Here is a 23,203-nt window from a genome sequence, read left to right on the forward strand (position 1 = left end):
GGGATGGAAACCCCATCCCTCACTTGATGCCCTGCCTTTTTACTGGAGGTGGAATCTACAAGTTCCCTCCCTTCCTTCCAGTGTAGGGTATTTCATCTAAGATCCCTCCCTTTGAGTCCCGAGAGTCTCTTACCTCCCGGGTCTCTGGTATATTCTAGAGGGACCCCACCTCCTATCTCCGGAGGTTGCCTACTTTGTTTCTTTCTGCTGGCCCACTTTCCTTCAGTCCTATTCACACATCCTCCAAATACCTGAACATGCTTTCCTCTTCCCTCCCTGTTGCCTTTCCCACTGAGGTCCCTCCCTCCTTCCTCCCTCCTCCTATGATTGCTTTCTTTTCGTTCCCAAGTGAGACTGAGACATCCTCACTTGAACCCTTCAACTTGTTAGCCTTCTTGATTTCTGTGGATAGTTTCCTGGAAATTCTGTACTATTTGGCTAATACCCATTTATTAGGGAGTACATACCATGCATATCATTTTGGGTCTGAGTTACCTCACTCAGGATATTTTCTAGTTCCATCCATTTGTCTGCAAAACTCATGATGTCCTTGTTTGTAATAGCTGAGTAGTATTCCATTGTGTAAATGAACTTTACTTTCAGTATCCATTCTTCTGTCATGGAACATTTAGGTTGTTTCCAGCTTCTGGCTATCATAAACAAGGTCGCTATGAACATAGAGGAACACGTGCCCCTATGGCATGGTGGGACATCTTTTGGGTATATTCCCAAGAGTAGTTGGTATAGCCGAATCTTCAGGTAGATTATTTACAATGTTCTGAGAAACCTCCAGGTTGATTTCTAGAGTGGTTGAACCAGCTTGCAATCCTACCTGTGGGGTGGCGAGCTGTGGAAGGTACCCTGATCCTGGTCAAGTCAGGTCAAATCCCCGGAAACCCTAATAGGGATACCAGGCACATCCCCAGCCTCCCAGATCAAGGCATCACTAGCTGCAGCCTCCCACAAACCCCTGTAGAGAGGTTTGAGACAGACCAGTCATGTAGAGTAATTCCCCAAGCTTCTCCTCCACAGGTGAGGAGGTGACCACAGGTTGTATATGCTCAAGACAGATCACTCACAGAGGACAATATCCCAAACCCCTCCTCCATAGGTGAAGATCATGACCGCAGGTTACATAGGATCAGACAATGCCCCAAGTCCCTCCCCCACAGGTGAGGATGTGACCATAGGTCACATAGGCTCAAGACAGATGCTCATATAGACATACAAAGCCCTGTACACATCCATCCCTTAAGAATATTCATAACAACCTGTAAATGTGCAGAGAGGAATTTTAACATCCACCTCCATATTCTCTCAGCTGCTTTCTGCCCTCGCTCCAGTCTCCTCCTCCTCTCTAAAACTTTTCTCCTGCCCATCCTTCCTTCTCATCCAATGAGAGGTCTTGTTCTATCCTGTACCTGCTTTCACCTGCATAATGACATTATCTTACAATCATATCTGCAAATAGTGATACCTTGACTTCTCTTTTGCCGATTTGTGTTCCTTTGATCTCTATTAATTTTCCTATTCCTCTCACTAGAACTTCAAGTACTATATTGAATAAATAGAGGTACTGTCTTGTCCTTATTTTAGTGAGGTTGTTTTAATTATCTCTCCATTTAATTTGATATTGGCTGTTGGTTTGCCATATATTGCTTTTATTAGTTTTAGTCATAGGCCTTGAATTCCTGAGCTCTCCAATATTTTTAACATGAGTGGATGTTGTATTTTGTCACATGCTTTTTAAGCACCTAAAGAAATGACTGATTCAAGCTCTTCCAGTTCTTTCTCTGATTCCTTCGACGGGGGTCCTATTCTCAGTTCAGTGGTTTGCTGCTGGCATTCGCCTCTGTATTTGCTGTATTCTGGCTTGAAGGGGCTTGAAACCCCATATGTACAACAATGCCAAGCAACCAGAGCTTCCAGGGACTAAGCCACTACCTAAAGACTATACATGGACTGACCCTGGACTCTGACCTCATAGGTAGCAATGAATATCCTAGTAAGAGCACCAGTGGAAGGGGAAGCCCTGGGTCCTGCTAAGACTGAACCCCCAGTGAACTAGATTGTTGGGGAGAGGGCGGCAATGGGGGGAGGGTTGGGAGGGGCACACCCATAAGGAAGGGGAGGGGGGAGGAGGATGTTTGCCCGGAAACCAAAGAATTATTATTAAGTATTAAATAAATTTTAAAAAAAAAGAAATGACTGATTTTTTCTTTGAGATTTTCTACACAGTGGATTACATTCATGGATTTTCATATATTGATTCAACTTTGCATCCCTGAGATGAAGCCTACTTGATCCTGTTGAATGATAGTTTTGATGTGTTTTTAGATTTGGTTTGCTAGAATTTTATTGAGCATCTTTGCATCAATATTCATTAGTGAAATTGGCCTGAAGTTCTCTTTTTGTTGGTCCTTTTCTGTTGGTTTAGGTAGAAGAGTAATTGTGGCTTCATAGCATGAATTAGGCAGTGCTCCATCTGTGTCTATTTAGTGGAATAGTTTGAGGAATGACGGTATTAGCCCTTCTTTGAAGGTCTGAGAGAATTCTGCACTAAAGCCATCTGGCCCTTGGCATTTTTTTGGTTGAGAGTTTTTTTTTAATCTTTATTAACTTGAGTATTATTTACATTTCGATTGTTTTTCCCCTTCCCGGTTTCTGGGCCAACATCCCCCTAACCTCTCCCTCCCCTTCCTTTTTTTTTTTTTTTTTCTTGGTTCTTTTTTTTTTTTTTTTTTTCCGGAGCTGGGGACCGAACCCAGGGCCTTGCACTTCCTAGGTAAGCGCTCTACCACTGAGCTAAATCCCCAGCCCCTCTCCCTCCCCTTCTATATGGGCTTTCCCTCCCCATCCTCCCCCCATTACCACCCTCCCCTGAACAATCACATTCATTGGGGGTTCAGTCTTAGCAGGACCAAGGGCTTCCCCTTCCACTGGTGCTCTTACTAGGATATTCATTGCTACCTATGGGGTCAGAGTCCAGGGTCAGTCCATGTATAGTCTTTGGGTAGTGGCTTAGTCCCTGGAAGATCTGGTTGCTTGGCACTGTTGTACATATGGGGTCTCGAGATCCTTCAGGCTCTTCAAGTTCTTTCTCTGATTCCTTCAACGGGGGTCCTATTCTCAGTTCAGTGGTTTGCTGCTGGCATTCATGTCTGTATTTGCTGTATTCTGGCTGTGTCTCTCAGGAGCGATCTACATCTGGTTCCTGTCAGCCTGCACTTCTTTGTGTCATCGGTTGGGAGGTTTTTAATGACTTCTATTTCCTTAGGGAATATGGTACTGTTTAGATAGTTTACCTGATCTTAATTTAATTTTGTTATATAGTATCTTTCTAGAAAACATTCATTTAATCTATATTTTCCAGTTTTCTTCAGTACAGGCTTTTGTAGTAGGATCGGATGATTTTAAAATTTTCCCCAGTTTCTGTTGTTATATCTCTCTTTTAATTTTTGATTTTGCTAATCCGGATACTACCTCTGTGCCCTTCAGTTAGTTTGCTCGGTGGTTCTCCATCGTGGTTTTCTCAAAGAACCATCTTTTAGTTTCGTCGATTCTGTATATAGTTCTCTTTGTTTCCATTTGGCTGATTTAGGCTGTGACTTTGAAAACTTCCTGCTCTCTACTTCTCTTAGGTGAGTTTGATTCTTATTTTTCGAGGGCTTTCAGGTCTGCTATTAAGTTGCCAGTGTTGAGTCTCCGATTTCTTTGCAGGGGCACTTAGTGCTCTGATGTTTTTCTCTTCACACTGCTCTCATTGTGCCCCATAAGTTAGGGTGTGCTGTGTCTTCCATCACTTTCATTGAATTCCAAGAAGTCTTTTATTTCTTTCTTTTGTCCTCCCTGACTAAGATATCACTGAGTAGAGAGTTGTTCAGCTTCCACATGTATGTGGGCTTTCTGATATTGTTGTTCTTGTTGAAGACCAGTCTTAGTCCATGGTGATCTGATAGGATTCAGGGGATTATTTCAGTCCTTTTGTATCTGTTAAGACTTGTTTTGTGACTGGTTATAGGGTCAATTTGGAGAAAGTACCATGAGGTGCTGAGAAGAAGGTGGTTTTGTTTGTGTTTGTTTGTTTGTTTTAGGGTGAAATGATCTGTAGATTCCTTTGGTTCATAACCTCTATTACTTTCACCGTGTCTCTGTGTAGTTTCTGTTTCCATGATCTGTCCACTATTGAGAATGTGGTGTTAAAGTTTTCCACTATTATTTTGTGGGGTTCAATGTGTGCTTTAGTAAAGTTTCTTTTATGAATGTGACTGCCCTTGCATTTGGGGCGTAGATGTTCAGAATTAAGGGTTTCTCTTTGAGGATTTTTTCCCTTTGATTAATATGAATTGTTCTTTCTCATCTTGCCTGATAACTTTTATTTGAAAGTCAATTTTAATGGATATCCAGATGGCAACTCTACTTTGTTTCTTGGGACCATTTCCTTGGAAGATTTTTTTCCTAACATTTTACTCTGAGGTATTGTCTGCCTTTGTTATTGACGTATGTTTCTTTTGTTTTGATTTGTTTTTGCTTTTTTTCCGGAGCTGGGGACCGAACCCAGGGCCTTGCGCTTGCTAGGCAAGCGCTCTACCACTGAGCTAAATCCCCAATCCCGACGTATGTTTCTTATATGCAGCAAATGCTGGATCCTATTTGCATATCCAGTCTGGTAGCTTACATCTTTTATAGGTGAGTTGTGTCCATTAATATTGAGAAAAATTAAAGACCGATTATTGTTAATTCCTGTTACATATGCTTCTGTAGGTGGCATTATGTGCAAGTGATTCTCTTTTCGGCTTTGCTGTGAGATGATTAATATCTTGTCTTTCCTTTGGTATAAGTACCCTCCTTGTGTTGGAGTTTTCCTTCTGGAATCCTCTGTAGAGCTGGGTTGGTAGCTAGATATTGTTTGAATTTGGTTATGTTCTGGAATATTTTGATTTCTCCATCTATGTTGGTTGGTAGTTTTGCTGGACTGGCATTTGTGTTCTCCTAGAGTCTGAATGACCTCTGACCAGGATCTTCTGACTTTTATTGTCTTTGTTGAGAAGTCTGGTATAATTCTGATAGGTCTACCTTTATATGTACTTTCCCCCTTTCCCTTGCAGCTTTTAATATTCTTTCTTTGTTCTGTGCATTTTGTGCTTTGATTATAATGTGAAAAGAGTATTTTCTTTTCTGGTCCATTTATTTTGTGTTCCATAGGCTTCTTGTACATTTATGGCCATCTCTTTTTTTAGGTTGGGCATGTTTTCTTTTATGAATTTTTTAAAGACATTTTCAGGTCCTTTGTTCTGGGCATCTTCACTCTCCTCTATTCCTATTATTTTTAGATTTGGTCTTTTCATTGTGTTTGGAATGTTTTGGGTTAGGAGATTTTTATGTTTCAAATTTTCTTTGGCAGTTGTGTCAATCTCTTCTAAGGTATCTTCTACACTGGAGATTCTCTCTTGTATCTTGTATCTCTCTTGTATTCTGTTAGTGATGTTTACATCTGAATTCCTGACCTCTTTCCTAGGTTTTGCATTTCAATGGTTGCCTTTTGTGTTTACTTTATTGATTGTGCTTCTTATTTTAGGTCTTGGACTACTTTGTTTAATTTCTTCACCTGTTTGATAGTGTTTTCCTGTATTTCTCTAAGGTATTTTGTTTGATTGTTTGATTGTTTGTTCGTTTCCTCTTTAACAGCTTCTACCTGTTTACCTGTGTTTCCTGTATTTCTTTCAGGGAAATTTTTAATTTCCTTCTTAAAGGACTCTATTATCTTTATGAGATAGGATTTTACATCAGCGTCCTGATTTTCTGGTATGTTGATATATCCAGAGATTGTTGTGGTGGAAGAACTGGGTTCTGATGATGCCAGAGTATCTTGGTTTCTGTTGTTTATGGTCTTGAGCTTGCCTTTTGTCACCTGGTTATCCTTGGAATTTGCTGGTCTGGGCATCTCTGTTTGTAGCCTGCCTCACGTGTTCTTGGGTTACTTCAGGTCTTCTCGTAGGTCTGTGGTCCTGGTTGTAGCAGACTTTCTGTAGGGCCTTCAGACTGTGGGGTCTTCAAAGGAGCATGTATGGTGGTGACCTGTTGCTCTGGCTGCATTGGCTTTTCAGGGATGCCTTTAGACTGTGGGGTAAGAACCTGCTGATTTTTTGCCTTGGGCACAGCAGATCTCCTAGGATTACTTCAGACTATTGGGTCTTCAGAGGAGCAGTCAATCTGTTGCACTGTGTACAGCTGCTCTCCAGATAGGCCTTCGGACTGTGGTGTTTGTTGCTTGCTGCCAAGCACACAGCAGAACTCCTGGATGCCTTCAGGCTGTGATGTCAGTTGTACTGTGTGTATTGAAACTGCTGGGATGTCTTCAGACTAAGGTGTCATTAGGGGAGCAGGCAAGCTAGTGATCTTCCCTGGCAGAAGGTCATGGACCAAAGCACATCCCTTTTATTGTTTTACTGCCCTTTCTACCTTACTCGTATTTTAATTTTGTACTCCTGTATTTATTCTACCTTTTTATTATTAGGTAAAAGTAAACTGTTGCAGGGGTTGGGGATTTGGTTCAGTGGCAGAGCGCTTGCCTAGGAAGCGCAAGGCCCTGGGTTCGGTCCCCAGCTCCGAAAAAAAAGAACCAAAAAAAAAAAAAAAAAAACCAAAAGTAAACTGTTGCAAATTTGGTTTGTTTATTGTCAAGAATGCATAAGGCAATGCTTATTGTCTTGTGGCCAGTGAATTATTAAAGTATTCCAAATGTACACTGCTCTAATCAGCTTTGTACATTTGATTCTTGTTCAATAGCATTGGTTTACAACTATTTTATACTGAGATTTTATGTTTGTACTTGGTAAAAAAAATTTATACTGGACTTAGCAACAACTTAGTATATAGTTGTTGCTTTGCAAAAAGAAATTTTCACAAGACTCAGCCTGATACCAGCCCCTAGTTATTTGGGGCTGATGCCTTATGAGCATGTATTTGCTGTACTTTCTCTTTCATTATTCTCCCCTACTTTACTGGAAACTGAGTGAACTGATTTATGTGCCATAACTTCATCATAAAGGGCTGTCCTTCTGTGTGCATTGACTAGTTATCAGCCTTCATAAGTGACAGTGTGCCAAGAGACCAAAACCATCATTCATAACTGATATCTCGTTTTTGACCTTGCTGCCTTTTCTAATTTTTCTTGCTGTCAAATACTTTCTAGGAATTTTTCATTCTCCTTTTTTCTCCATTGTTTTTCTACACTCAATAACATGTCTTTTCTTTTTCTCCTTCAGAAATCAAATGTAGTGTGAAAGACAAGGGAATCAGTCATTGACTACTAAGTAGGAAATCATCTTGAACATCAGAGATTGGGATTTTAATTGGGTTAGTGAGCCTTTTCTACACAAAGACAGCAAAGACCTTGCAAAGGTCTTGTGAAGGACACTGTCAGAACAAGGAACTCCTTGGCATATTCCACATATCCATATATGTTTAATAAAATCATGTATTATCTGAAATTTTGATGAATTATTGCGTAATCTAGCAAAGTTATTTCTATACATACTAACAACTCACTGTTTAAGAAAGAAACCCATAATGACTTTTTTTAGTGGTTATTTAACATTAATTCAACTAAGTTATGTAGTTTGAAAGCATTAAAATTTGTAGGTAAATAAGGTTACATTTGATATCCAATGGTTGTTTATAGATTTTTAGGTCAAACTTTAGCCAATGTTAAAAATGACATGTTAGTTCAGAAAGTTGAAATGAAACATTCAAGCTTTCATTAAACAAATGACTACTTAGTGTGTAAATTAAGCCAAGCTATATTTTAAGTGGAAGAATTGCAGGTGTGAAAAAGATGGCAAAAACCATTGTTTTATTTTTCATTTCTTTCTTTTTTACTGATTATAGTTTCCTCTTCCTCTACTTCTAGTTTCTCCCCAACTCACCTCTACCCATATCTACTCTCCTTTAGTCACTTATTAGAAAAGAACACTATTCTAAGAGAAACCAAACAAATATGACAAAATAAAACATAATAAAATGAACCAAACCTATCCCATTGAGCTTAACACAGCAACCCAACAAGAGTGGAGGAGTCCTAAGCACAAGATCCATAGACCCACTTGTTCACAAGGTCAGGATTTCCATAAAAATACTAAGCTAATAGCTAGTTCTGCCGCTTTCTGGTTGTAATGCTTAGGAAAACAGGCTCTGCACAGTCCTTGTATTTCAGCAAATGCCTGGGCAGCATGGTAAAGCTGACCCTGGTGCACGGGTTTAGGTGATCTAGCCAGAGAGTATGAGAGTAGGAGTGCTTGCCAGTTCCTTGCCTGCTGATGCACTCCAATGAGATGGCCCTGACCCTCTCCTCTAAAGTCTTGGAGACCTGGCCCAGGGAGTATAGATGCAGGAGTACTGGCCATGTTGGTATGAGTGGGAGAACTGTAAGGCTGCCCAACTCAGCTACTACCCAGGCCCAGATCCAGGGCTTTGAGTGGGCCCATCCCAACTTCAGTCCCATCTACCAACTGCTGAAGTTTGTGAAGGAGCTGTTCCGTCAGAAGCAAAGGTGCAAGATCCCCCCCACTCAGGGAAATAACAGGATATGCAACAGGAGTCCTCGTGAGGATTCAATACCGATAGCATAGCCCAAGCCAGATGTCTTGAACCAGACCCATGACTCATTCCAGTGAAAATTTACAAGGAAACCTGTTTGGGCAATAGTGGAACATGAAGCTTCAAAGGCCTCATGGCCTCATTACCATTTTTTTCTTGGCTTTCTTTAAAGGATTTATTTATTTCCTCCCGTTGTTTTCATTTTTCTGGATTTCGATAAGGGGTTTATTTGTTTCATCTTTAAGGATCTCTATCATCTTTATAAAATTGGTTTTAAGGTTGTTTTCATGTCCTTCAGTATTGTTGGTTGCTGTGGGAGGATAGCTGGCCTCCACAGGTGCCATATTGCCCTGGCTATGGTTCATTGTACTCCGATATTAGAGTCTAAGCATCTGGGTCTGGGATTAATATAGGTCTAGGAGCCGATTTACTGAGTTTTGTTATGTTGGATTTATCTTGTTCATCAAAGGAAAAATCTACCAAGATAAACACTCAATTCTGAACATCTATGCTCCAAATGCAACAGCACCCACATTAATAAAGGAAACTTTACAAAATCTCAACGCGTACACTGAACCACACATAATAATGTTGGGAGACATCAACACCCCACTCTCATCAATGGACAGATCATAGAAACAGAAACTAGACAGAGACACAGAGAAACTAACAGAAGATATGAACCAAATGGATTTAATGGATATCTGCAGAACATTCTTCCTGAAACAAAAGGATACACCTTCTTCTCAGCACCTCATGCTACCTTCACAGGATCAAGGGCTTCTCCTCTTATTAATGCCAGACAATGTCATCCTCTACTACATAGTGGATGAAGCCATGGGTCAATTATGGCTGCATAAATTGTTACAATGTTTAGGGAATTAGGTGTATTGGTAGAAATAAATATGTAAATGCAATTTTGAAAGATGAAGGCTCCTGTCCCCAGTATAGGGAATGCCAAGACGTTGAGGTGGGAGTAGGTGGGTCGGAGTTGGAGCATCTTCAATGAAGTAGGGGGAGGGGGTAACCAAGAGAGGGGATAGAGAGGATAATATTTGAATGTAAATATATAAAATATCCAATAAAATTATTGAAAAATGGGATATACATGTAAAGAAGAAATTAACACTCTCTGGAAAAATTCAGACTCGAATGTATTGTTTCAGATCATTATTTTTCAAGGTCATGTTAAGAATGTTCTTCTTAATGCTTCACTCCTTCTTTAAAAGGGGAACAAGAATACCCTTGGCAGGGAAGAGAGAGGCAAAGATTAAAACAGAGACTGAAGGAACACCCATTCAGAGCCTGCCCCACATGTGGCCCATACATATACAGCCACCCAATTAGACAAGATGAATGAAGCAAAGAAGTGCAGACCGACAGGAGCCAGATGTAGATCGCTCCTGAGAGACACAGCCATAATACAGCAAACACAGAGGCGTATGCCAGCAGCAAACCACTGAACTGAGAATAGGACCCCCGTTGAAGGAATCAGAGAAAGAACTGGAAGAGCTTGAAGGGGCTCGAGACCCCATAGGTACAACAATGCCAAGCAACCAGAGCTTCCAGGGACTAAGCCACTACCTAAAGACTATACATGGACTGACCCTGGACTCTGACCTCATAGGTAGCAATGAATATCCTAGTAAGAGCACCAGTGGAAGGGGAAGCCCTGGGTCCTGCTAAGACTGAACCCCCAGTGAACTAGACTGTTGGGGGGAGGGCGGCAATGGGGGGAGGGTTGGGAGGGGAACACCCATAAGGAAGGGGAGGGGGGAGGGGGAAACCGGGAAAGGGAATAACACTCGAAATGTATATAAGAAATACTCAAGTTAATGAAAAAAAAAAAAGAATGTTCTTCTTAGCCAGGCAGCAATGGTGCACATGTTTAATCCCAGCACTTGGGAAGCAGAGTATAGGCTGATTTCTTAGTTTTAAGGCCAGGCTGAAAGCTGGACAACAGAGTTTCAGGACAGCTGGGGTTACCTAAAAAGAATGTTGCCCTTAATGTCAAAGGAAGTCCCTTTGAGAGATTTTTCTAAATATGTCATAATAAAAACATATTTATGCATCTATAAAGATTTGTACATTCTTTTATACTTGCATGAATGGGATAAAATATAAATGCATTCTTATACCATATGAGGTTATGATACTGTATTTAAAAATTCTTAAAATCAAATTTTGTTAAAATGAGCATGTTCTAATGAAATGATTTGATCCAGAAAAAGATATTGGAGTCACTAGAACTGGAGCCACAGGTGGTTGTGAGCTTTCTAATTTGGCTGCTCAGAACCAAACCTGGGCCCTCTGCAAGTGCAGTAAGTGATTTTTCCTACTAGCCCAGTTTCGTTTGAAGAATATTTTCTGCTTAAAATGATCTTACTGTAAATACTAATCATTCTTTTCTATTTCTCTATCTTTGTCTCTCTGTCTCTCTTTCTCTGTCTCTGTCTTTGTCTCTCTCTCTGTCTCTCTCTCTCTGTCTCTCTCTCTCGTGTGTGTGTGTGTGTGTGTGTGTGTGTGTGTGTGTGTGTGTGTGTGTGTGTGCTGTATGTGCTGTGTGTCACTCTGGAGAAGAGAAGCCCAGTTAGCACATAAAACACGTTGTAGTAACACTGCAGCATACTGTCATTAGAACACAGGGGCATAGTGGCAATCCCATGAAGATGTGTGCCCACCTTGCTCATCTTGATGGATGTTTCAATTAATACACCAAAAAAAATCCCTCCAAGATGTAATTCATACTATTATAGAAGTTTATTAGACCAGAACCATTTCTTTCAGAGATCTATATACAAATTATACATTTCTCAAAAGCATGAAATAAAAGCAAACTTACCCCAAAATATAATAGAGGGAAAATTTGAGCAATATAGAAAAATGCTCAGTATAAATGAGGAACGGTTAGAGACTGATATATATATATATATATATATATATATGTATATATATATATGCGTGTGTGTGTACACATATATACTCTATTTGATATATGGACAAACAAAAAACTTGCTTTTTTATTACTGAATCAACTTATTTGCAGATTTTCTAAATATTAAAACATGAAATTAATTTACATATGTTAACAGGAATAAATGGGGAAAGTAATATTTAGAAAAATATCACAGCAAAAATATGGTGTGGTAATGGTTCATCTTGGCACTATTATTGGAACCAAGCCCTGTGAAATATTTGGAAGAGATTTTACATTCATACATATATAAGTAAATTTCATTATTTTGGAAATATTTTGTTCACTTTAACTTATGTGTGTACCTTTATTGTACATATGTACATAATTTATTTGTATTTTTATTGAGAATAATATTTTTATTCTCACTGTGATCTTTGTTCTTTTTTGAATTTTTATTTTTTTCTGACAGTTTTTTACTTCATTTTTATTTAGGGATTTAATTTACTAATTCACTTCACATCCTGTTCACTGATCCCCTCCTTGTCACCCCTTCCTACAATCTGTCCTCATCCCTCTTCCCCTTCTCTTCTGAGTGGGCACAGAGAAAAGTTCTACTTTTTAAAGATTTTTTCATAATTCTTAAGGAAGGGACTTGGTGGGAGAGGGGACGAAGAGGGAAAAAGGGGGAACGTGATTAGATATGGTGGGGGAGACAGGAGAGAAGTTGTGAGGCCCAGCATAATGAATGGAAATATGCAGCCTCACGGGTGTGTGTGGGGGGACCCTCTAGAAAGTACCAGAGTCCTGGGAGGTGAGATACTCTCAGGACTCAAAGGGAAGAACGTGAGATGACATGCCTAACAGTGGGGAGAGGCAACTTGTAGAGTCCACCTCTGGTAAAAAGACAGGGCATCAAGTGGAGTGGTGGGGTTGCCATCCCACCGTCAAAAATTCTAATCCAGAATTGTTTCTGTCTAACAGAACTGCAGGGACAAAAATGGAGAAGAGACTGGGGGAAAGGCAGTCCAGTGACCGGCCCAACTTTGAATCTATCCCAAGAGGGAGACTCCAAGGCCTGACATATTGGTGCTATGGTGTGCTTACAGAAAGGAGCCTAGCATGGCTGTCCTCTAAAAGGTCCACCAAGCAGCTGACTGAGACAGATACAGATACTTACATCCAACCATTGGACTGAAGTCAGACACCCCTATGGTTGAATTAGAGAAAGGTTGGAAGAGGATGAGGAGGAGGGCAACACCATAGGAAGACCAGCAGTCTTAACTAACCCAGACCTCAGGGAGCTTCCAGAGATTGAGCCACCAACCAGGCAGCATAAATTGCTGTTCTGAAGACACTGACACATATATGGTAGAGGACTGTCTGGTCTGGCCTCAGGGGGAGAAGAAGCACGTAACTGTTGAGAGACTTGAGGCCCAGGAGTTTGAGAGACCTGGTGGGGAAGGGGGCATTCTATTGGAGATGGTGGGAGGAGGAATGGGATAAGGAACTGTGGGAGGGGGGATTTGGAGGTGGCAATAACTGGATTGTCAAAAAATAAGTTAAAAACATTTTTAAAGATATTTTATTATAACTCAAGAGGATTTTCATGCTAGTAAAATCAACCATAAAAGTTGAGTCATTGTGTTCTAGTCCTTCTCTGCGAAAAAGAATCAGTCTTGGCTTCTGTGAGGCTATTAGGTCTCAGTCTTGGCTTCTGTGAGGCTATTAGGTCTATGTATTCTTGAAGTGACTTTTATTTTCTCATCGTTTAAATTCTACATGATTCCTAATCTAATCTTTGGGGTCTAATCTTTGGTGTCTAATCTTTGGGGTATCATTTACTTCCTTATATTTTTGCCATCATTGTGCTTGCTTAAAGATATTTAAAATTCTAAAAAGGTTATGTCAAAAAGAATTTATGGATGCACCAAATATACAAAGAGTTTTATTTAATTAGAACATTTGGAGGTTATTCCATTTGTGTTTATAATATTAAGTAGAGCGAAGGTCAGCAGTCCTAACAGTTACTACATTTCTATCTTTACATATTTAATTTTATAAATCATAGCTACTAATCAAATTTACATAAATATAATTGAAATTCGTATTCTATAGTATATGTAAATGGGCAAAATATTAAAACTTGTTGAGTGATTTTTTTAATCTTATAAAGGCTTAGACTAATATAATTTCAGCAAAAGTACAGGGATATATATATATATATTCCAAACTCACTTATTATTAACACCTAAAATCAACCTGGCTACACTTGTCATAATAGTTCAAGATTTTATATGAAGGTGATCTGAAGATATACTTTCTCACTTTTCAGCTCAATTTTAAAAATATAGTTGCACTTGTGTCCTCTAAACCTCCTGTTGTTTACAATAACATCAACAGTTTCCTTGTTTGGGGAGATATTTGCAGTCTTGAGGAATCTAGCCAAGTGTTTTGTATAATGTCAGTCCACTGGCACTTATGCTAGCCCTTCTCTGCGACCCACAGTCGAAGGGTGAGAATTTAAGCTCCATGTCTTTCACAGCAGAACATTTCTGTCAATTTTCCAAAATTCTTTAGCGTAGCAGGTTTGTCTGTTTTCTGCAATTCATTTATTCTGTGTATATTTTGTTTATCAGTTGTCACCATGCATTATAAAGCAGCAGTACATTGGTTGTTTTGTTCATTTCTTTCACACTTTGGGGACTGGAACTCTTCGACTTTGCCTATGTAGCCCATTGACACATTCCCCCATCATTAAGAGTCTATTTGACCACTTCATCACTTCATCTGGGAATATAAAACACACCGAATTCCTGTATGTCCTTGGTCTTGGTCCATCTCTGCTGTTGCACAAACTTACAGCATCCTTTTGTTTGAGAATAGGATTTATAGTGTATATCTGAGCACCAAGGATGCTCCTTTGACAATCCAATCTTATTTGTATGGCTCTAGCTGGTAGTGGGAGACTCTATACATGGTTATGAGTTTAGTAATCTACATATACAATTCTACAGACAAACATATCTATAAGCATTTTATGTGTCAGTATCTCTTCAGACTGCTCTAAAAGTAAGCTCATGGTATCTCTAACCGTGGTCTATTATCACACAAATCAGCCAGTTCTTCTCTAGTGTCTCATTTGTAATCTTTCATTCAAACAGCAAGAAATTTCCCCCCTACCATTTTTTACCTAACGTCTTTAAAATTTTAGTATGAATCATCCCCATGTAAGCCATGCATCTGTTTGAACTTTAGTAACTATCATACATTGCTTAATGCATTTACTTTCCTTTTTCTTACAAATCCATTTATTTATAGATTTATTAGGTCTGTGAGATTGTTATACACATCATTCATGCATTTCAACTGATTTTTCAGATTCTAAACCACTCGGACTATTCAACCCCCTAAGTGAAACATTAAGTTTATTTTTAAACTTTCATATTACCTGGGTTTTGATGGATGCTCAATGTCTTATACCAATGCTTTAGTATAGTATAATGAATTTGTAGAAATGTTTCCTGTCACAGAAAGTACCCTCTATAATTTAAAGTTATGGTTGTCTTCATATACTCCTAAACCACCGCTATTGCTATTAGTGCAGAAGTGTCCAGTATTTTGACATTTTCGTCTGAGGTAGAACAATGGTTCTTCAAATATTGTAAGTGTTCTGTGCGTCAGGGACACAGGTCATAGATAAAGCATGTGTTTAAAATATTTTGGGCTCTGTGTTCAATGCCCACAACCAAAATATTGTATAAATAAATATCTGAACTGAATGTGTCATTGACTATCCTCAGTGTTGAGTTTCATAAAGAAATGGTAAATATGTCACAAGTACAGGACCACAGCTCTGTGACAAATTAGTCAGTGTTTTTTTTTTTATTTTCACATAAGAACAGCTTGAAGCAGGGGCTGTCCCTGAGCCTGTTACCTGCTTGTCTGTGGATCCCACATGTCTAAATTGAACACCTTGTCTGGCCTCAGTGGGCGAGGATACACCTAGTCCTGTAGTGACTTGACACTCAGGGGTGGAAGAATATTACTGGTGGGGTGAGGCACCTTCTCTAAAGAGAAGGGGAAGGCAGAATGGGGAGTGGCCTTGCATAAAGGGTACTTGGAAGAGAAGGGCTGATATTGGGTTGAAAAGTAAATAAATAAATACATTTTTAAAAGAGAAAGAAAGCTGTGAGGAGACCTTGTTGCAATGTAGTGTACATAGCAGTATGGTACAATGATTATTGACCAAGGACCATCTTTCTTGCTAAACTTACCCCTTTCCAGTCTTTCACTACAAAAACCAACCAGATTATTTAGCTTATTCAAACAATTTGTTTTTCATAGTTTATTTGTATAAATGATGACAAATGAACACTTTGGCATCCTGCTACCTTGTGACTTCTTATTACCTGATATTCTCAGGTAGCCTAGCATCTACTCTTTTTCTACGTTTCTAATAGTTTATACAATGCTCTGTATTATCCAAAGGTTTTGATTGTTATTAGCAGGAAGTCAAGAGAGGGATAAAATATTTCCCAAAGAAAAAAATGATGGTGACTTAACAGGTATAGCATTAATGGATAAATATATGAGTCATTTAGAATCTGTAAAAATCTTTCAAATATGAAGACATCAGTGGAAATTGTTTAGTATTGACTATTCAATTATCTGGTGAAACTCCTTATGTTTATATAAAAAATCAGATGAAATCCGTGAGCTAATTTCCTGGTTAACACATATTTAAAATGTAAAGTGGCTTAATCTTATGAGTATGTCCCATTACTTTTCTTTACTAGACATAGAGAGAAAGCTTTGAATGAGGCAAAAACCTTGTAGTGCCCCATATGCAACACACATCACAAGGTAATCGACCCAAAGCCTTAAAAAAGATTAGGGGCTGGAAAGATGGCTCAGTGGTTAAGAACAGCAGGGGTAGGGGCATGGGATGGGAGGTTTCTGGAGGAGAAAAGGAAAGGGGATAACATTTGAAATGTAAATAAAGAAAATATCCAATACAAAAGATTAAAATAGAGTGTTTTTTTATTTTTGAAATTTAACCAATTATTAGTGTATTTTTTTGCTTCTGTTTAATTAATTGTGTCTATGGAAATATTGAATTAATTTTATGTGAAAACAAATGTCAGTCCATGGTCAGTGAGTTGGTGAAGTAATAGAATGCATGCGAGTGACATTTTCCATACATTTTAGAAAGGACTGAAATCGAGACATTAATAAATGTGAAGAGAGGCAAAGAATTGGAAATCGAATGCTTACCCACCCTGTAAACATGTGTGTGTGGTGAGACGTAGTCATTATAGTAATTTTTTCATGAATTAGACTATTTAGTTTCCATACTGGTAGGCTCCATATCTTTTCACCAGGTTATTCAAGAATGTAACATTGAAATTGTTAATATATGAAAATGGTATGTTTTCTGAATAAACAAACAAGTAGGCAGGAATGTAAAAGAAAAGTGCATTTAAAAACTAGCAATTATAGGGCTAAGAATTGATGCTATATTCTGTATTTATACATATTAGAATATATAAAGTATTAGATACATTAGAGTGACATTTTATGATGGAAGGTTTACAACACAATTAACTCTCATTTTGTTCTTTTATTACCACATACCAATCAAAATGTTCAAGTCTTTCAGTCTTTTTACTTTTAACAGTAGCCTAGTTATAAGATTTAGAAAATGATTCATATTTTATTGATTAAAGGAAGCACGTGACATTTTTTATGTTATTTGTTGAAAACCCTTTTGAGGCTTAACATATTTCAAGGGGGCTGTATGAGTGTTACATAAGTGGATGCCTGTGAAAATGTTTCAATTTATAAATTAAGATAGACTTTTATCACTATCCTTGCCTATGATATTCATAAGTGTCAGACAGATCCCCTCAGTTTAATCTTTAATTTAATTCAGCATCCCTTTGATTCCCAATCACTATAACATCACTGAGAGTCAAAGGCTAACCTTGAAAAGGAACATCTTTCATCATCAGAGATATGAAATCCCCAATGGAATCTATGTGTGAATTCCCATCCCCTTCAGTGCAGATATTTCGCAAGTCCTGATAGATAAGTATATGTTGTTTAGGAAACTGTCAAAAGTGTTATCTATGAATTGGTAGTTATGTTGACAAATTAATTTTAGACCAGTTGATGGACAGTTCCACTTTCTGCTTGTTCCCTAATACAGAGAGAAAACAACTGGATCAAGTATTATTTAGCGTCTATCGAATGAGGCACTGAGTGTACACATTCATTCTCCAAAGCCAGAGATGATAAATGTGAAACTTGTTTTGATCTTTCCTTCAGATATTTCTCTTTGTAAAGTTTTCTATGTCCTTAAAATACAAATAAATTATATATCTCACAGCTGTGCATTACAAATTCATATGAGCATCTTGCCTGATTTTCTAGATGCCATTCTATTAAATATGCCCCTATTCCATTATTTAAAACTCCCTTCTAAGAGCAGATTGTTTTATTCAGGAAGAACAATGAAACAGCAGCCAGGAGTATTGATTATTTGGATGCTAACCATAAATATTTTGTGATATTAATGTTTTTCTCCTTTGGTAAATATCTATTATCATGATCTATTAATCATCCTGTCCCTGATTCTCTGCTGCTGTTGGGATAAAATAGCCTGAAAGAAAAAGAACCTTTGAGAGGAAAGGTATATTCTGGTTTACATTTCAAGGGGACAGTTCATCCTGAAGGGAAAGCCAAGCAGACAGGGGCATGAAGCAGGTCCTCACGTTTACGATGGGAAGCAGAGTGCTTTGAACTCATGAAGCTCTCTGTCTTCACTGCCACCTTCTAGGAGGTAGACAAGGAACAGCAGACAGGCCTCCGCATCTCAAAACAGTCACCATAATGCCCCATAGGCATGCCTGGAAGCTGATATGCCGTTGATGCCATACAATTCTTGGGAAAAGCTGGAACCAAAACACCACAGAGGTTGGGGATTTAGCTCAGTGGTAGAGCGCTTGCCTAGAAAGCGCAAGGCCCTGGGTTTGGTCCCCAGCTCTGAAAAACAAAACAAAACAAAAAACAAAACAAAACACCACAGAGCACTATGCATAAGGAAAGTCCTCCTGATTCTCGGCTGGGTTCTTAGCTTAATACAGATGTCATTTTTATTGGCCAGTAGGATTATGATACATGTCATGTCACATTACAATTCTATAAGCATTCATATATCAGTATGCTGAACTCCTTGTTGATCGATCTCCATTTTTTTGAGGAAATATTTACATGTGTATTTTAAACTAACTTTTTGATTTGAAAAATTATATCCTGAAACTGATATAGCTGATTCCCAAATAGTTATTGTTTTGAATGTAAAAATATTGTGATTATGTAATTATAGAATACTTCAAATCTGACTGACTTGGGTATTGCTTTCCCTCCGTGTTCAACTTACTGCAAAGAAATAGCTGATTTTCTATTCATCTTCTGCCTCTTCTTTCTCTGCATTAGTGAACTAAGCTCGTAGGAGGAATGTACAACTGGAATTATTAGATATGATGTTTAAAAAGTAGGAAAAAGGCATCAAGAACAATAAACTCAGTAATCCTATAACTTCTTCCAGATTTTAGTCAACACAAAGAATTTTGTGTATATGCCAGGATATGTGGATTTATCTAATATGTACGTCATAATGTGAATACCTCTGAAAGTACTAAAAACATGTTCATTTCTAATCCCACCGGTAGTGCTTTGAGGAAAGGTGAGGATGGGTCAGTGTGTCTGTACTCATGAGATAAACTACAGCAAGAGTGTTATCAGAGCTCCACTGTTTTTCTTATCATTTTTAAATGGAATTTTACTTGGCCAAGAGCTTGCATGCCATGTGTTATTGCTTCCTATTATTAGGGGCTTTGGTTATCCCACTAATACAAGCTTCTTTCATTTCAGACAGACAAAGGACTTTTGGAAGTCTGGCAACAAAGTGAACCAGAGCCTGATAATCACTGGCGAAGGGCCACTGTCCTGTTGGGGAAATTGAGGAACTTTGAGGTCATATTTCAAGGCATCAGGACAAGGGATCTAGGAGGGGGAGCTGCCATAGATGATATTGAATTCACAAACTGCACAACTGGTGAGTCTCCATGAAGTCTTCCTGTCTGGAAAGACATTTAGAGGGTGCCCATTGTCATCCCTGGTATGTTTATAAATTGTCACCTGTCCATATATTTTGTCTATATACACAAATACATTGAAAAGTACAGTTTAGTTACTGTGAACTTTAAAAATACCTATTAAGATGTAATATCTGTCCATAATCCATCTGGGCTATTGTAACAGGATGTCATACAAATTTTGTGTCTAAGGAAAAGCAGCTCATGGTTCTAGATGGTTTCTACCTTAACCATCATAAATCATAAATGCCAACTCATGCAGTGTTTTCAGATAGTACCTTTCTGCTGGGTCATAGTGCTGAAGAGAAAATTTGCTCTCTAAGTCCTATGCTTGTATCTTATTCACTGTGGTCAGCTTTATCCTCGTGACCCACTGCCATCCTTCAAAGGCCCTACCTTCTAAAAAGATCATTGGAAGTTAGTGTAACAACAGTGAATTTGAATGGGATTTCAATAGTTTAAAAACCACAATACTTTCTCATTATTCAAATGTAAAATGTAAGACCACTTCTATACCATTCCTTTTCTACCATGAAGAAGTTTTCTCTTTTAAATTTATTTTTTACATTATATAAAATGCCAAGTCTGAGATTTACATACATATCTTTAGTATCAATTAACAAAAATATGAACCAACAAGATTGAAAGTGGATCCTAATTTATGCACAAGAGATAAATTTAAGACCATATCAAGCAGACCTTGAATTGGAAACTATCCTTGGGATATTTTAAAATGCAGTTCCAACATTAGAACTGCATTCAGATAACAATGTGAAAGAATTTTGCAACCCTTTCTGACCTGTCTAAATGTGAAGTCTAGCTACAGATTTTCTTTATAGAGCTACCTAGTAAATGTCAAAAAAATTATAAATAAGTTTGTGTTTGTACAGTTTCAGCTTGCAAAATTCTTTTAGTGAAATTCGTTGGTTTGAGATCCAAAATAGTCCTGTGTGATATATACTGACAGTTAAAGCCACTCCTGTGTATTTCTGTGCAGACCCAGCTGTCAGCAAGTCACTGGGTAAGAGGAGCTAAACCCGTATGTGAATTAATTTTAATCTGGCTTTTGTATTAAAATATCATTTTATCAAGGGAGTTCAAAATGCAACTTAGATGTGAGTGATGTTAAGTTACCTGTCCATTTCATGAGCAGTGCTGTTTCAAAGTTACTCTGGTTTTTATAAACAAGCCTTTTAATACCCCTTCTCCACTATCTAGGAAAGGTAGGTGCTTTTCAATTGCCTGACATAGCTGCATAAAGTGAGATATGTTCATGTGTCCCTTATGATCTTGGAATCATATTGTTCTGGGAACCTAAGACATGTCAGATGGGACTTTGAGATATTTAGAAGCTGATGATCCAACAAATAAAACAAAGTTATGCACAAAAATAAGGAAAAGAGACTTTTCAAAGTGCATCATTAAGTAATTCCTTAGTAAAATTTCCTATTAATACATGTTACTAGGAATCAAGTTCATTTAAAAACTAAGGCAGAATAATGGTTCTATCATTTAGTTTGTTCAAGCATGCACCATGAAGCACATGCCTTTCTGGACAAGTAAATATAGAACCAAATATCTTATATATAGCAAAAGACAGGATCAATAATCTCATTTATATTCCAGGTTCTTTTAAAATAGCCCATAAACAAATCTTATATAATTCAAAATCCATTCCATGGTATAGGAGTATACTTCCATAAAAGGAAGAGAATATATACTGAAAAAGAAAGAAATGTCCATCTTTACAACCATAAAAGTTCTTAATTTTCAAGTGTACTTCAATTTAACCAATTACAGTGTAGGAGCATTGGTAACCGGTTGTGCAACAAGACCTTGGGTTCTCTGGTCCTCTGGTTTGTTTGTTTGTTTGCTTGCTTTTAACTTAAGGTCAATGAAATCTTCTCTTTTGCCTTCTTTTTCTCACCTATAACATAGCAATGACAATGTTTCTATCTCATAGTGTACATAGGAGGCTTCACTCTAAGTGAAGCATATAAGGTATATTTGATGTCTTAATAGTTGTTAGCTTAGAAAGCACATACAAACAACAGCAAATGCTAAAAGAATTGTTTTAGTAGTAAAAAATTCTCTATTGACACTGGCAGCCTGATTCTGCTCCACACTCTCATTTCCATAAGCCTAGCAAACATCCTTTGGTTATTGAAGCTGAAGGAAGTTGTGCAGGAGATGAGTCTTACCTCCTCAGAGCAGGGATAAATGTGTGCCCCTTAATGCTAGGGCATATGGGGCTTTTTTATTTTATTTTCACTTTTCATTGCATCATTCCTGACCACCCCCCTTCCACTCCCATGTGTTACTTCTGGATATTCTATTTCCAGGATCTCTTTATAAATGACCTCCAACACTACAATAAATCCAGATTCCCAGGGAAAAAACTGCAATAGTCCTGGCAATCATTCCTTTTCTTATGAAAATCCTAGAAACCCAATGGAGTTAGTACCGGTTTCCAGTTTAGGAAACAGGAAAGAGAATATTTAGGGAATTGAATATATTTGCAGAAGTCAGTAAAGTCTACAAAGTAGAACAAGTTTACCCTGTTTCTCTGTAAGTTCAGATAGTCCATTCCTATCTTTCTTATCAAATAATTCTGACCATTAAAGGGTTAAATGATGATGATGATGAGAGAGAGAGAGAGAGAGAGAGAGAGAGAGAGAGAGAGAGAGAGAGGGGGGAAGAGAGAGAACGCAAGAATCTAGCACCAATTTTAGCTTTCTAGCCCACTGTCTTTGCACCTCATCTGAAGAAGACTTTGTCTTTTGTTATAGACTTTCTCACATCTTTCATTTTCCCTCTCAAAGCCTCTAATTAAGACTCCTGACTATTCCTGGAAAACCTAACTGATCTGATGTGAAAACCGGTGGCATGATTATCATGATTTCAGCCCCGCATCACCCTTGATTAAAACTGAAATCAGGAGATCATAAAGCAGTGATGACTGTGTTTAAGGTTTGTGAACAAATAGACCTGGAGCTTCTGATGTTAAAAATATAATCTCTTCACTCAGTTTAAGTGGTGAATTCTGGTTTTTTGCTCCATGTGTGGCATTATTTTCAAATAAATATTCTGGTTGAAGAAAGTGATGCCAAGTAGGAAAAATAAATATCACACTCTATTAAAAGAGCTAGAAAAGACTTTTACTTGAAATAATGGACAATTAGGGAATGTGTGGCACCTTATAATGTAAGTGTAACTATAAATAAAACAAGATTTGTAAGTGCAAGGTGGATAGGCTAAAGAACCAATGAAAATCTATCGGTGGGTTCTGTTTGTATAAAACAGCATGAAAAGTAAGAATAGACAGAATTCCTCCTGGCTTTCAAAGATTTTCATTCTGATGGAAGATTGAAGTACTTAAAGTAATACCCACTATTGTACCTTTCAGTGGTGATGGGTGTAATAAATGACATGGAAAGGAAAGTGACAGAGAATTAGTGCTCTGATGGGACTAGTGAGAAATACTCAACTTGAGAGTCACACTTGGTCAAGCATAATAAAAGGAGAAGTC

At 38.1% G+C, this 23,203-nt stretch overlaps 1 protein-coding gene across 1 annotated transcript in view; it reads left to right on the top strand.

Annotated features, from left to right (window-relative positions):
* The window catches only part of Malrd1 (MAM and LDL receptor class A domain containing 1), a 712,187-nt gene that overhangs the window by 462,597 nt on the left and 226,387 nt on the right, over nucleotides 1-23,203 (top strand). The window contains exon 28 of the mRNA NM_001287618.3: nucleotides 19,451-19,634. Within this exon, the coding sequence (NP_001274547.3) occupies nucleotides 19,451-19,634 (184 nt within the window). The remainder of the gene's footprint in view (nucleotides 1-19,450; nucleotides 19,635-23,203) is intronic.

The sequence above is a fragment of the Rattus norvegicus genome, chromosome 17, assembly GCF_036323735.1.
Source record: "Rattus norvegicus strain BN/NHsdMcwi chromosome 17, GRCr8, whole genome shotgun sequence".
Taxonomy (NCBI): Eukaryota; Metazoa; Chordata; class Mammalia; order Rodentia; family Muridae; genus Rattus; species Rattus norvegicus.